General features: G+C 45.8%; 1 protein-coding gene across 1 annotated transcript in view; it reads right to left on the bottom strand.

Moving 5' to 3' along the window:
- The window catches only part of AHCY (adenosylhomocysteinase), a 28,761-nt gene extending 15,230 nt beyond the window's left edge, over positions 1-13,531 (bottom strand). Inside the window, exons 1-4 of the mRNA XM_082226280.1 lie at positions 13,374-13,531; positions 9,315-9,505; positions 7,822-7,897; positions 5,158-5,310 (exon numbers count right to left, since the gene is read on the bottom strand). Coding sequence (XP_082082406.1) covers positions 5,158-5,310; positions 7,822-7,897; positions 9,315-9,505; positions 13,374-13,401 — 448 coding nt within the window. The 5' untranslated portion in view covers positions 13,402-13,531. The remainder of the gene's footprint in view (positions 1-5,157; positions 5,311-7,821; positions 7,898-9,314; positions 9,506-13,373) is intronic.
- Positions 13,532-16,028: the final 2,497 nt, after the last annotated feature.

Genomic DNA, 16,028 nt, shown 5'->3' on the forward strand with positions numbered 1-16,028 from the left:
CTGCTATGTTCCTGTATTATATTTGAGCTTTCTTGCAATGTAACAGCCACTTCTGGAACTATAGTGGAATATAGTACAAGTTGAGCACCCATTTCCATATTATTTGCAAATGGATGTCTTCTGGAAGCAAGTAAAACGGAAATAAGCACTAAACCTGTACTAGAGTTCCAGAAGTGACTTTTACATGGCATGAAAGCTCAAATATAATATGGGGACTTAACAGTTAGGGAAAAGTCACATGAATACAGCCTAGCAGAACAGAAAGTGGCCAATGGATAGTATTGCATAAAAATGCTACCCTCCCCTAATGGCTCTTTAACTTGTTTACAACACAGTGGTGCTTAAGTATTTGTTTCTGGAAAAGGCAGCTGGTAGTTATCCAATTACAGTTGCAGAAGGAGGTGAAGGGCCGGGATGCATGCATGCATAACTGAGACGGCCCAGGCCTCCCATAAAGACTTTCCCACCTGTTTCTTGCAGGGGAGATGCCAAGTCTGAAATCGCCTGTAACCTTAATATTTGTGCAGCTCATTAACAAAAACAAAGATTTACAACATGGCGCTTACTTAAAATAACAAAATGACTGCTACAAAGGTTAATGCGCAGCTTCATGTGCAGATGAAAAGACAGGAATTACTGCCAATTCCACAGGTGTCTCCAAGCGATTTGGGGGGGGGGGGTCAGTGACAGAAATTTATGAAACTCATTTAAAAAGAATGTTTTCTACTGAATGGATAAGCCCACAGGCACTGCACTAGCAGCCCATGGATTAAACCAAACAGAGGAGAGAGCCTCAAAGAAGTGGAAAGGAAGAGGCTGGTTGGTCCAGGCAAAGAAAACGCCCACGGAAGTGCAGTCCTGTTGGCATTTTAGTGGATGAGGTGCATTTAATAGATTATTTCCATCTGCAAGTAATGCTCGCCTTCAAGGATCTTGATGTTTGAGAAAAACCAGGTAGTCCTTCAGAGGTCAGAGAGTATCTTCACCTATATTGGCAGGATTAATGTAAGACACAAACCCTTGGATCCTTCAAAATGGGAGAGACCATAAATACCATCTAGTGGCTGGATGAAGATTGGCATCTGAAAGGGCCCTTAAAAGAACAGATATAATCTTCAATAGACAGAGAGGGAGGGAAAATGAGCTTAAGGTTTTTAAGAGACTAAACTAACAAAGCACCTTCCATTAGCATCATGAGCAGCCCAATTGTCTGAGACTGCTGGGGGCGGAGTGAGGAGTGAGATCGAAAGAAATGAACAAAAAGACTTGGGGTGGGATTCACCTAATGAGTCCCATCAACAGAAGCCCTGTGCAATGACGTCTGCTTTAGCAACAGGGATCACACACACACCCCAAATCAGGCTCCCCAAAATTGGCTTGGGGAGGTCAGGAGAAACCCTAGAACAGTACACAGAGTGAAGAGAAGGATAATTCCTTCTGACAAGATGAAATGCTTCTGCTGATGGAACATTGGAAGAGCACAATGTTGAATTCCTCCCCTTGTGTGCAATACCAGGGACTTCCTCAATGTCATTCACTTCTCTCCAATGACCCAACAAATGTCAGAAGGGCCAGAGAGGAGGAGTTATGGGGACATGAGAGAAGCATCCTAACACTTCCTGGTCTCATCATCAACACCCGCAAATACAAAAGATAGAGTATATGGTATATGTTATATTTCTCTCAGTGTACACACATACACGAGTGCAAGCATTAAGTGGTATAAAACAGTCTTAAATTAATAATACTGTAATTAACCAAGGGAAATTTAAATGTGTTTCCTTTGTGTCTAAAATTCCCTCTCCTCTTTCTTTGGAAACGCTGCTTCTTAGCCAATCCTACCAGGAAGCCTAGAGAAACAGTATATTCACTGACACGGGAAGTCACTTTGAGATCCAGGCAAACTAATAGGGTCACACACCAAATCCATTCCATGGCTTAAGCCATCCGCCAGGGTGAGACTAAGGCTCTTTCCATGACAAGCCCAGGCCTGAAACCGGATTGGAATGAATCAGCGTCCTCCAAGATGTTTGAGAGGCTGCTTTCAGAACTTTTAACGTTGAAGGGCGGGAGCATATGAATCTAATAATATAAATGTAGAAAACATTGGTGTCTTATTAAATAATAGGAATTGGCAGCAGATCATGAGATGGAGAGAGGAGCACAGTATGGTCACATGCAGCCAATCAGTAGCAGATTACATGAAGAGACAAATCTATGGATGGACCCTAATCATTCCATGACATGTGATGGGGAGAATTTTGCCCTTTAGCCAACAGTCATATGGTCCCTGCTCTAATGAAACAGATATTACTTTAAAATATTTTCCAGCATGTTTTTACTTTGTTACCATCAAAGTGGGTGGGGGAATTCAGCTCCCAACGCAGTGTAAAGTGCAATGCCCCCCTCTAGTGGGCCTTTTGCAAAAATCACTTTTCAGTAGTGCTCACGGCTACTCGTTTTTCACCTTTTAAAAAAATCTGCCTAGCTATATGTGAATTTCTTTATTGTTGAAACTTACATCCTTCCAACAGGGCTTAAAAATCCATAAGAGGCTAACTAGGGACAATTCTGCTCACTTTTCCATTGCATGCAAACTCTGCACAGGCCCCAAAACATTCTGGGCAGAGGGTGGGGCTTGCTCAGGTGGCACTGTGTGCAGGAAAATGTTTAAAAGTGGGGGGGGGGTGCCCACCTCTGCTCTATGGCTTGGTGTTGAGTGGGAAGAAGAGGGAAGGCAAGCAGGAGAAGAGGAAAGTGCAAAAGGCATAGTTGCAATTCTAGCCTGCAACCTCCTTTTCTTTTTTTTTTACTATCATGCTTGTTCATCTTCCTCATAAGATTTTGCAGGCTAGTAACTTCTTGGGGCTTGGTAACAATGCTGGTTTAACCTTAACCATGCCTTGTTCCTTGCATAACTTTATATATGCAAAGTTAGCACATGCCTCTTCTTTCAAGGAAAATAACACAGGAGGGTGGATTTCATAAAGGTACTAAAACGCAGCGCACAACCATTTGACGCAAGCAACTTCCTGGCTGTATGTTGTCTGACTGGTGTTTCCAAAAGCTTCTGCCCCTTAGCACAAGCACAAAAAGTCCACGGCAGCAGCACTTAAAGTACTGTAACTAAAATAGACAGATAAGAAGATCCCTTGATTTTGATCTAACAAGGCAGTTTCCTCCAGACTAAAATCCCAAAGGGTGAATCCTTCTGCTATACCACTGTACAATCACAGAAACTGGGTAGGTACCGTATTTTTCACCCCATAAGACGCACCGGCCCATAAGACGCACCTAGATTTTAGGGGGGGAAATAAAGGGAAAAAAAATTATTTCCCCCCCAGGTGCGCTGCGCTACACCAGGAGCTTGGGGCGTGCGGAGCTCAGCGCGCCCCAAGCTTCTGCGTGCTGGCAAGGTCTCCGCTAGCGTGGGAGAGCCGGGCGCCTCTCCCAGGGCTAGCGGACCCCTGCGCTAATCCAGAAGCTTGGGGCGTGCTGAGGTCAGCGCGCCCCAAGCTTCTGCATGCCAGCAAGCAGTCCGCTGCCGCCCCAAGCCTTGCGCACCCGGCGGGACCTCCTGCCCGGTGTGGGAGGCTTGGGGCGGCAGCGGACTGCTTGCCGGCATGCAGAAGCTTGGGGCGCACTGACCTCAGCACGCCCCAAGCTTCTAGGTGCGCGCAAGCAGTCCGCTGCCGCCCCAAGCCTTGCGCACCCGGCGGGACCTCCTGCCGGGTGCGGGAGGCTTGGGGCGGCAGCGGGCTGCTTGCCGGCATGCAGAAGCTTGGGGCGTGCTGACCTCAGCACGCCCCAAGCTTCTAGGTGCGCGCAAGCAGTCCGCCGCCGCCCCAAGCCTCGCGCACCCGGTGGGACCTCCTGCCGGGTGCGCGAGGCTTGCAGACACTCGCACGAAGCAGGGGGAGCCCTCCAGAGGGCTCCCCGTGCTTCGGGCGACAGGCTGCCGCCCCAAGCCTCGCGCACCCGGTGGGACCTCCTGCCGGGCGCGCGAGGCTTGCAGGCATTCGCCCCATAAGACGCACCCCGATTTCCCCTTCATTTTTGGAAGGGAAAAAGTGCGTCTTATGGGGCGAAAAATACGGTATGCTGCCTCGTATTTTGAGAATCTCAGCATTTATTCTTACAGGTTTCTGTAGGTTAAGGCATGAAGGCAGAAAGCATGTGCAAGTTATACCGGCAGGAGGGTGAGTGGGGGTACCCAGAAACACTGAACTCTCTGCTTAGCAGATGATGAGTACAGCATCCAATCTTGCTCAATTTAGCCAGCATGTTTTTTGTCCGAGTTTCATTTCTTAAGTAATTCATCTATTAAAGTAATGGCTTAATAGACACCATGCAAAAACATTGTTTATTGCTACTGGAGTTATTGCCTCAGGAGCACTGAAGAACGGAAGGTTTGGAACTTTTCACTTCTGTTTTAGATTAACTGCAGCTTGCTGAAGCATCCAAACCTAGACAAACTGTAGGTAGGCTTAACTATGAATTGTTGAAACAAGTCTGCTCCAAAGCACAGTTCATGGCGTTGGCTTGCTTCAGCAAGCCATAGTTAAGATTAACCCAGCCATGCAACAAAGCATCCAGAAGTTACTAGTCTGCAAAATCTTACAAGAAGCAGGCAAGTGTAGGAAGGGCTCCTCTTTACTTGCCAAGATAGTTCAGATAGATAGTGACTCAGTGGTGTTGTAGCATGAAAACATCCACCCCACCATACACCTGAAGCAGTATCATGTGGACCCCCTCCCTGGAGGCCCGTATGCATGATGGCCTGATTTGTATAGCCTTTCCTACCAATTTCAAGTGGAAAGAATTGCTAATTAGGTCAGTGCACACAGTGCCTCTGGATAGCATTCCTCAATCACATTGCATTGTGTGCATGATATAGTGGAAGGGAACTATCTAGGGACTTTCAAGGAGGAATGGCAACAGCTCAGTGGTAGTGTAAGTGCTTTGCATGCTGAAGGTCTCATCTCCAGATAGGGTTGACAATGTTCCACATCTGAAACCCTGGGGAGTCACTGCCAGTCAGTTTAGACAATACTGAGCTTGCTGGGACAATGTTTGGATCTGTATTAGGCAGCTTCCTTCATTCTTACATTGCGCTTTACATATTTTAAATGTTTATGCAAAACCACATTTAATTACCTTTCAAGAGCTGTGGATATTTTGTGTGGACCAAGTTGGTGAGGTCTCCCCCATCGTCAAGAATCATGTTCAAGGGCTGCCCATCCTTAAAATAGAGGGTCTGCTCAATGCACCATATGTATTCCTCATCTGTTTCCCCCTTCCAAGCAAACACTAGGTACAAGTCAAAACAGAGAGGCAATTAAAACACAGAGGTAATTAAACAGAAAGGTAATTAAAAGGCTTAAGAAGTCAGCTACACTCAAATGAATGCAGTTTCAAGAGCTAAATGAAAAGATGTGCTATCATGATATCAGCAATCTTCCCTTGAAGCAACAAGAAACTCATCTCTGCATAAACAGCTGGAAATAAAAATAATTACATCTGAACAGGGAAGCAGAGTTTACCGCTTAATCATGCACATTAAAGACCTTAATCAGAATCCATCAGTTTCTTATACATTCACACACTGGTGCTCTTCATGCCATACTGTCACAGAGCAACAGAAAGACAGGTCCATGCCCTGAGTAGCTTGCAATCTAAATTGACATTGTGGAGGCAACAGAGAGGGGGGCATTACGTATACTTAAATTTCATAAACACTTACTTAGGTGTAGCATCAGCAGGTATGAAGATTAAGGCTTCATGGGAAAAGGTGTGGTTTGGAGGAAGGGTTTGAAGGAGGTGGGGGCAGATTGGCTGTGTTATCTTCAACTAAAGAAGATCTCAGCTTTTCCATGAAAATGATGTACAGAGTTATTGAGCATTGCTGACATCCCTTTGGCTTTCCTCACTCCACACGTCAACTCTTAAGACTCACACTTCTGCAGGCAGAGTGTTCATCCTCCAAAATACATGCCTTGACATCTTCCAGACTAGCAGCCATGCCTAAGCCTGTTGCAGCAAACACAACAAAAGTCTTGCAGCAACTTGAAAACTAAACAATTGTATTGTGGCCTTACAACTTCTTATGGACTAGAGTCTTGTTCACCAACTTATGCTGCAATGAATTTGCTAGTTTTGGTGTGATGCCTAGATGCATGTTTCCACATTTTGAGGCCTATAATGAAGCCCATAGGATGCATAATCAGCAGGTTAGATCCCAGACTAAGACATGTTTTATCCCAATTTAAACCTGTGAGACTTAAGTCATTACTAACTTACAATACAATCCTAACCATGTTTACTTGAAGGTTTCATTGAGATCAGTAGGGTTTATTTTCTAGAAAGTGTGTTAAGGATTGTAGCCTTAAGCAACCAAATTAGAATTGGGGAGGATCATAATTTTTTAAAAAAATAAAAATAAAAGCTGCTGCACCTACTACTGAATAGGGAGCAACTAGATATCTGGAATTTCTCCATTTCTCATAAGTCTCCATCTAGGATAGAGGATTGGACCTTTCTTGGTTGTATAGAAGAGGCAATTTGGACAAGTGAAGTTTGACACTCTCTTGCAAGAGTAAGCAAAGATGTACCTGCTGAAATTCCCAAGATATCCTTAAATACGTTAATGTGTTCTTATTGTCCAACATGCAGCACTAGCAATCAGCAGACCACTTAACCTAAGCCCCTATCCAGTAACAGATATCAACAGTTAAGTAGACTTCATACAGTGAGATCATTCAAAGAGGGAGAAGGGTTCTCACTATATATTCAAGCAAATAGTCAGGATGCTGGACTCCTAAACAGAATGTTCAATCTTCAAAGCCACAATACTGCATCGTCAAGAGTAGCATACTCCTTAGGGTAAGCTTTCTCTACTTAGAGAGCTACCTTTATCCTGCAGCTTATAACCTACATCAGGGGCACCAAAGGCCCATGTTTAACTGGCCCATGGACCCCCACCACCCGCTCAGTCGGCTCCCGTGCGCCGCCCCAAACCGGCCTGGAGCAGAGCGGGAACCGCCTTCCAAGACGCTGGCCGGCTTCCCATTGGCTGCAGGAAGCTGAAAGGAGCACAGGAAATAGCGCTTGCGCACACTCTGGCCCACCGCAGCGTCTGCAGGACCGTGAACTGGCCCAAGTCACAAAACCTTTGCTGACCCCTGACCTACATCAGGAGTGAGGAACATTTTTCACCGCTAGGGATGCATTTCCTTCTGAGCAACCTTCCAAAGACCACTTGCCAGTGGTAGGCAGGGCAACAGTGGGGAAGCAATGAGTGTAAATTTTACCTTTGTACAGTAGGCTAGTTTCTACAGACACACACACACACACACACACACGGCCCCCCATCTCTATCCTCCATCCTGGCAAATAAGTCATTATCAGAGTCCAAGAAGCACTCCAGCCAGGCAAAACACTTGGGGGTTGAATTGGGTCAGTGAGGGGTGTAGCAGTGGGGAGAGTTCTTAGGGCCAGTTGGAGAGGCCCCAAGGGCTGCATTTGGTTCCTGGGCTGCAGATTCCCTACCCCGATCTACGTTTTCATTCTTTTTGATGAACTATAAGCAGCAGCACAGCCATTTCTCACCAACAGTTTTTCTTTGCTAGGATGATACACCAAAAGAATTTTGCCCTGTCAGCACTGCATTCAGAATGAGAAATCGCTCTCAGGCGCATTTCTTCTGCTCTGGTGCTAGCCTGGCAAATTCACCCCTCTATGCTACATTCTTTATTGGTCATTGGGCTGGACCGAGCAAAAGAAACAGACAAGAGTTAAAGTGTTATCAAAGCAACATATTACCAGGAACCCCGGTTTTGGCAATAGCTGCAGCAGCATGATCCTGGGTGGAGAAAATATTGCAGCTGGACCACTGCACCTGCAAAAGAAATCAAAATATATCCAGAAACCATAAGGGGTTTTTCCCTACCTTCCTCTACAGAGATAACAAAGCAAGTCCAAACCCTTTTTACTTCCCTGTTGCATGTTTCATTTAAAAGGCAAAACAGTTTAAAGAAACAGGAAACAATTATTTACAAATTGAGGCTTAATCAGATTTGGCAACCATTACCCGTATCGAAAGAAAACCTTTCTAAAATGCATCTGCTAAATATCAGGATGTAACTGAAGTTTTGAATAGAGCTAACTTACATTGTTACAATGTGGATGCCCCCCCCCCTTTCAAGGTCCAATCAAGATTTTATTAACCCGATATGAAATTGAATTCTATGTCCTTTTTTGGATCTGCTTCTTCTTGGGTTGAGTGGGCAGTCAACAACATGATAGCAATGCTGGGAAGTTGGCATCTAAATATACCTCTGCGCAAACTGGGTTGCAGGTGAACGGAATTCTCGGTCACATGCAATCCCCCTGCAAACTGGCATTCAAAGTCAAACTCATAGCAGACCTATTGGAATCAATGACCACAACGTCTTCAATTTCAATGTGTCTAATGACTAATGCTGGCTCTCAGCCTACACTTCAGGTGGGGAGAAAATCTATTCTTATCACTGCTAGAATCCTTATGGGAGATGGAACTTCCATTACGCCAGAAAAACAATGGCAAGTCTAAATCCCTATAGCCAGTGCTGCTGCTCTAATGAGGTACTCCCCAATGTGCTTCCTCAGTGCCAACTATGACTGCTCTGAAGCATGATCAGGAACAAACACCAAGGGTTAAATATTGCCTAGCTCAGCCTTGCCTAACCTGGTGCCTTCCAGTTGTCATACTCCAACTTTCACTCACCCCAGCCAGCATGGCCTATTGTCAAGAGTGATGGGAACTGCAGCCAATCAACATCTAGAGGCTGCCAGATTGGTCCACCTGTTTTTTTGTTTAACAAATAGCCAGGCAGAAGAAGACCAAGAGGGATTGGAGCTGCAGGAGGGGCAAAGTGTTTTTTTTAAAAAAACACCCACACGCCACAGTACTGATCTGGCTCTTGCACTGGCTATTTATTCAACAGCTACACAACTCCAACTATACTTTGACTCTTAATGGCTAACCATACCTACAAAAGACCTGTGTTCAGAGTCTGTGGCTTTACTTAAACGTGATGCATGAAAATGCTCCATTTGGTATGGGTCAGTAGTCCTCTTTACTAAGGGAAACACAAGTTAATTTTTTCCTTTTTCAGAACAAGTTCACATTTTAGTGTTTCGTTTTTTTATTCTGCCATTTCTCTTAAAAATATTGAACAAACACTGTCTGGGCCATTTTGTTCCACTTTAGCCAACAACAATGAGGTTCCTTCTTTCTCTCTCTTCCTTAAAGAAGGAATCCAAAACATGCTTACCTCCGCACCCAGCGCCACCAGAGTTTCAATCAGAATTGCAGTCTGAACAGTCATGTGCAAGCAACCAGCAATCCGAGCACCTTTCAGTGGCTTTGCTGCAGAGTACATCTCCCGCATCTTCATCAACCCTGGCATCTCATTCTCAGCAATTTCAAGGGCCTTGCGACCCCATTCTGCAAGGCTGATGTCAGCTATAAACATAAGGAGCAACAGGTGGTTGGAACAGGCATTCATGAAACTGTAGTTCATTCAGGTTCTCCACTAACAGCAGCAGCAGCACAACTGCTATGAAGCTATCAAGAGAGACATTTGGCAGCAGCTGGGAAAGAGGAGTAACAGTCCCTCTTCATTTTCTCTTGAAACTTTTTGGTTAAGAGCTTATGCATACACTGTGTTATACTATGCTAAGAGATTTATTAAATTCTACCTCTGTTTTTCAAAAAATAAAATAAAAAATAATATACAGGTAATCCGATTTAGGTGTAATGTTCTCTAAGTTACAAGAAACCATCATTTCCAGGCAATTTCTTCTGTAAAGTCTTTGAAGCAAGGTGCTTCTGGAATAAGGGCTGAGGGAGAACCATTCCATGGAACTGCAACATTCTGCAAGGAATACATTTAAGACTGCGGGCATTTGTCAGCTCTAAAAGAACTAAGAGCAAGATAAACCCCAACCATAAGTTCTTTGCAACTAAATATAGCTTTCATTTTCCAAACATTGGTACATTAAACCTTTATGACACAGCAGCACTTAGCTTGTATTACACCACATGCTAATCTTGCAGAAAATACAGGAAAACTCATTTGCCAAGCACTTAGATCTTTAAAATTCTTTTTAAAAAAAGAAGGGGACAGCCAGCCAACAGAGCTCAGGAAACAAATATTCAGAGAAATCTCATAAAATATATAAAGAAGATCCCATTTTAAAGCCTTTCAGGTGCAAACATCCACAATAAGAGCTGGCTCCTAAAAAAGCTTAAGTTAGTATGATACATCCATAATTGACACTGGTGGGCATACATTTTACTGTCATTCTGTGTGGCCAAGACCATATAGATCTGCAGCACTAAAACACCTTGGTGTCTACATGATCCAAAAGAGTGAACAGAAGAATATGTGCACTGCAAGTAAGATCTCATAAAGTTACCCCACATATTTCTTTTCTGCAGAGATCTTGAGTGCACATCTACTTCCTCTGGTTCTGTCTACTGTCCAAGTTCAAGGTATCCTGCCTGTTGTCTTTGTAGAGGCACCCGCCTGGCTATTGTTGAAAACAGAATACTAGCTAGAAGGACCTCTGATCTGGATCTGCAGACCTCGGAAAAAACCTCACTGGAATCAGTGGGACTTAGTTCTAAGGAGACGTAAAAGGTAAAGGGACCGCTGACCATTAGGTCCAGTCGCGGACGACTCTAGGGTTGCAGCACTCATCTCGCTTTATTGGCTGAGGGAGCTGGCATACAGCTTCTGAGTCACGTGGCCAGCATGACTAAGCCGCTTCTGGAGAACCAGAGCAGCGCATGGAAACGCTGTTTACCATCCTGCTGGAGCAGTACCTATTTATCTCCTTGTGCTTTCAAACTGCTAAGTTGGCAGGAGCAGGGACCGAGCAACGGGAGCTCACTCTGTCGTGGGGATTCGAACCACGACTTTCTGATCGGCAAGCCCTAGGCTCAGTGGTTTAACCCACAGCACCACCCGTAAACCCTTAAAAGAATGTGCATGGCAAAGTCAACTTTTCCTCCTGCAGAAGTGCTACTCAAGGGCTTCACAGCACCCTATAAATTTGACAACACTAGCAAGTTGCTGCATCAGATGCTAGAGCTAAAAGATGGGAGGGGCATAACAAAAACACAAACCCATGGTATAGTAGGGCAAGCACACTTTGCAGTGATTTCTAGTAACTATAATTCAGTAAGTAGAATTGGCAACCATAAGCCAAGACTTCACCAAGGTGGTTGAATAAATGGGCACTCAAATGTTAAGGAAACAAAGGTTTGAGCAGGTGGTGAGGGTAGGGGGAGGCAGCGGACACATTTCAGCCCCACTATGATCTGACTTTGACCCATCCCACTGGGCACTATTTCATCACAACACATGAAAGAACCTTAGGCAGGATTTGGCACTGTTAATACCTTTGTTGTCTTCTGAAAGCACTTACTAGTATTTCATTAACCTAAATAGGTATTTCATTAACCTAAATAATTTTGTCTTCTCAGCAGCATTTGCTGCCCTTTGTAGTTCAGAGGCTTCGGTCTGTGCCCGTTTCTGCTAAACCAAGCCACAAAACCAAAGACCAAAAAGAGTGGGGTCCCAACTGATTGGAAGGTTGGCAGTTTCGAATCCCCACAACAGAGTGAGCTCCCGTTGCTCTGCCCCAGCTTTTGCCAACCTAGCAGTTCAAAAGCATACCAGTGCAAGTAGATAAATAGGTACCACTGCGGCGGGAAGGTAAATGTCATTTCCGTGTGCTCTGGCTTCCATCACAGTGTTCTGTTTCAACAGAAGGGGTTAGTCATGCTGGCCACATGTCCCAGAAAACTGTCTGTGGACAAATGCTGACTCTCTAGGCCTGAAGCAAGATGAGCGCCATACCCCTATGTTGCCTTTGAGTGGACTTAACCGTCCAGGGGCCCTTTACCTTTTACCTTACCTGACTACATTGTGTGTCATAATCTTATGAGAGACTCTTGTGGGAATGAACTCAGAAAAGACTGACAAATGTTGCATCAGGTAAGTTACATGAAGCCTTTGAAGTGGCAGAGAAACAAAAGTGCTGATGCAAACCACTTAATGGGTAACTGGGATGCCAGCATTAACCTTGAATAGAACTGAGATGTCTTGTTTTCCCCCCTGCCCTACCCAAACTTCAGATACTTCAATACTTGAATGGAAAATAGAGAAAGGGCAGTTTTAAGAACTTCACACTTTGGTATAAGTTAGCCAACTTTAGCACACGTCAGGTTCTTGTAACTGAGTAGCAAGATCTTTTGGTGACCCGCTACAGTGAATCCCAGTGATTTGCATGGTGAAACCTAGAGATTTTTTCCACATTTTCTCAGTACATCAACAGCTTCCTTTTTCAGTTCTCATTTAAGCACATGACAGGTTTTCTGCCTGTCGATCATTGTTTCAGATGTCTTCAGATCATACACTAAGCATCTCTAGAAGAGGCCAAGATGGGAAAAGCCCAAACTAAAAATATAAAGAAATATTGGGGGGGGGGGTGTCTTCTTAACGTATATCAGAGCCTGATATTCTGACGTAGTCACACTATTGCACAACTTTCCCTTTAAGCCTCTGCCCTAGTTTTAAGCTCCTTCTGCACAGGTAGCAGATTATGACGTTGCGAAACATTTTATTGTACGCGACTGGAGAAACGGGGTGGGCTTTTTTCCCATTTCCAAAAATCCCTTCTATCTCTGACGGATCTACCCACGTATTTCAAAATAACCAGACTTCTCCCTCAGCAGGGGCGATTCATAGAAACCTGCAGCGTGCTTAACGCAGGGGAGCATAAGCGACGGCTTGACAGCATGGTCCCCGAGAGCATTCTGGGAAATGCAGTCCTCGCGGCTCCACGACCACGAAACAAACCTTCTGCCGAATGATCAGAGGGACTACATTTCCCAGAAGCAGACCTTTCTCCGGAGCCCACATGGAGTTTGCTCAGAAATTACACGCTAGCCTAGCTAAGCCAAAGTCCATTTTGGACTACGGGAAGGAGAGAAAAAAAAAGCCCTCCCTGCACCCCAGAACTGGGCTAGAGGGGATAACATTTAGCATCATCATTATTATTTGCAAATTCTACTTTTTTAAAAAAAATGGTTGCGGGAGTGGAGCGAGAACAATGAAAACGGTGCCAAAAAATTCATTTGCCTATAAAACATCACGACGAAAAGAAGAAAGAGGGGGAAACGTGGTAGAAAGGGCACCATTCCAGGCCCAGGCACCCCCGATGAAAACCGGGAGCACGCTAGTTTGCTCGCTCGCTCTCTGCAGGCCTTAAGCACAGAGAGCAATCAAAACCCACAAAAACATGCAACGAGGCTCCCTTACCAACTTTGTAGGGCAACTTGTCGGACATGCTGGCGCTTCTGCGGCTGTGGGGCGCGGGAGCGAGAGGCGAGAGGCGGCGAGAAGCCACTGGCGGCAAAATGCAGGCTTTAAATAGACTCGCCCAGGTTGACAAATGTACGAGGCCGCCTCCACCAATCCCCTTGTAGGGCACGGAGGGGGCGCGGCCTCGCCATGCGCAGAGGAACAGGAAGCGCGCGGCGGCGGCGGTGGTTCGCCGGGCCTTGGATCGGGGATTCCGCGCCGGTGGGCGGAGGGAGAGGGGAACGGCTCTTGCGCCTCCGCCTCCTTGGGTTTCAGCTGTGCTTTTATTTCGGGGTGCTTCTCCTTCCAGGGCATAGGCACACAGCTGTCAACTTTTCCCTTTTCTTGCGAGGAATCCTATTCGGAATAAGGGAATTTCCCTTAAAAAAAAGGGAAACGTTGACAGCTATGCATAGGCAGCCTCCAGTTTTCAGAGGTCGAGAAAGGGATTTCCCGAGGTAGCCGCGATGAGAAGCAGGAGAGTAGATCCAACGACAGAGGAGACGAAATGGACCATTGGTCCATCTATGAACTCAGCATTTTCTACTGGCAGGAGCTTTCCGGGGTTTCAGACCATGGAACTGTAGAGTTGGAAAGGACCACAAGGGTCACTCAGTGTTTCCCAAATTTGCACTCCGAAAACAGCTGCAGACCCAACTCCTATCATCCCTAGCTAGCAGGACCAGTGGTCAGGGATGAGTGGAATTGTAGTCCAAAAGCAGCTGTTTGGGAAACAACTGAACCCCCTGCAATACAGGAATCTTTTGCTCAGTCTCACCTGGAGATGCCAGGAATTGGAGCAGATATGCAGAGCTCAGGGCCGGCCCAGTCATGAGACAAGGTGAGGCGACTGCCTTGGATGGCAGGATCCACAGGAACAACACATCCCAGCACAGATCTTTATCCCATCCTCTCTGCTCCTGATTTAGATTTTCACTCACCACGTCTTCCCTGGTGGGGAGGAGTGCCATTTTGTGGTTTGCCTCAGGAACCAGTCTTGAACTAGTCCTGACAAAGCAGGTGGTCTGCTGAACTGCAGCCCATCCTGCCCAACTTTTGCTGTGATCCTTGAATGATCAAGGCGTGCAGCTTTGAGAAGAGAGACAGACCGTCACATCAGTGATAGCTTTGAAGTGCTGTTTGTTTGATTTAGTGAACCCAGCCCAGAGACTTGCCTTTGAATGATCAAAGGAATCCAGTTAAAAATAAAATTTTGCTAACACAGTGAAAGATGCCCTTTTTTACCTTTTGAAGTTTTCATGGCCTGTGCCCATATGTTTCCCATGAATTATCATGGTCTAAGACAGTGTTTCCCAACCGGTGTTCCGCGGCACACTAGTGTGCTGCGAGACGTTGCCTGGTGTGCCGTGGGAGGGAGGCGGGCGAGTCGGGCGGTGAGAGGCGGGGCGGCGAGGAGAGGCCGCCCAGCGCGGGGCTCTCGCCGTCTGCCTGCCTGGCTGCCTGCGTGGCGCTGACGTCACGGGGCTGTAACGCGCCCCACATAGGCACACGTGGGGCGGCGAGCGAGCTCCCTCCCACATCCCATCGCCGCTCGCTTCGGCCGGCCTACTGGGCTGTCGCAGGCGGAAGGCCTGCGCATGCGCAAGGTTTTCGCGCCTTCGGGATTCCCTTCACGCCTTCCTCCTCCCGGGTCCTTGAGAGCGCGGGAAGCGGCAGCGCGAGACCGGCGTTGAGCCTGGTAGGTATTGCGCTTGCCAAGGCAGTCATTTGGGAAATGAAAACTTGCAAAGCAAGCAACCAGTTCAATCTGAAGTACGTGTATGCTTAATATCCTGTATCTGAAACCTGTTCTGCCCCCTCCCCCACACTTGGTGCCATTTTCATCTACACATGCAGCAGAGTAAGTTGACCCAGAATAGTACCAATTCAGATGGCAGATGGGAGAGTGACAGTGCTGAATGCTTTCCCATGTAGAACAGTCCCTGCAAATAAAAACCTAGCATATTTGGAAGAGGGATGCTAGCCTAACCATTACCTTCTATGCTGTTACAATTTTTTTATTTTTTTTTACATAAGTAAAAAGTGACCTTTCCCCATCTGGCATGGTGGTGTGCCTCGAGATTTTTTTCATGAAACAAGTGTGCCTTTGCCCAAAAAAGGTTGGGAAACACTGGTCTAAGATTCCCAGATTCAGTCCCCAAAAGAACTATGGTTGGTTTTTTTTTAAGGGAAGTGGGAATATTTCACAAGGCACAGCTTCCTCTGTCTTGGTAGTAGAGTGATTGACAGAAGTTGTGCTTTATGGTTTCTTTTCTGTGCATCTCAGTGATGTGTATATTTATTTGGAAGTAAATGTGCCCTGGATTACAACAGCCTTACTCTTCTCACGTCTAGGGACAACATCAAGATCTCCAGCATTATGAAAACATTTTACAGCATTATGAAAACAGTGAGATGCAGTGATTGTCAAGCCCAGAACAGTTCCTGGGACTAAACTAAAGAGAACAAAGAAGGATGCAATCCAGGAAATATGTATAAGATCATGGTTTTGAGCACATTTGTCACTCCACAACTGTTCTTAATATACCAGGCTCAGCTTTGTCCTCCCACATTTTATATACGAGTCACTTATATTTATGTTCACATGTGCAA

Source organism: Podarcis vaucheri (assembly GCF_965113315.1).
Source record: "Podarcis vaucheri genome assembly, chromosome: 6".
Taxonomy (NCBI): Eukaryota; Metazoa; Chordata; class Lepidosauria; order Squamata; family Lacertidae; genus Podarcis; species Podarcis vaucheri.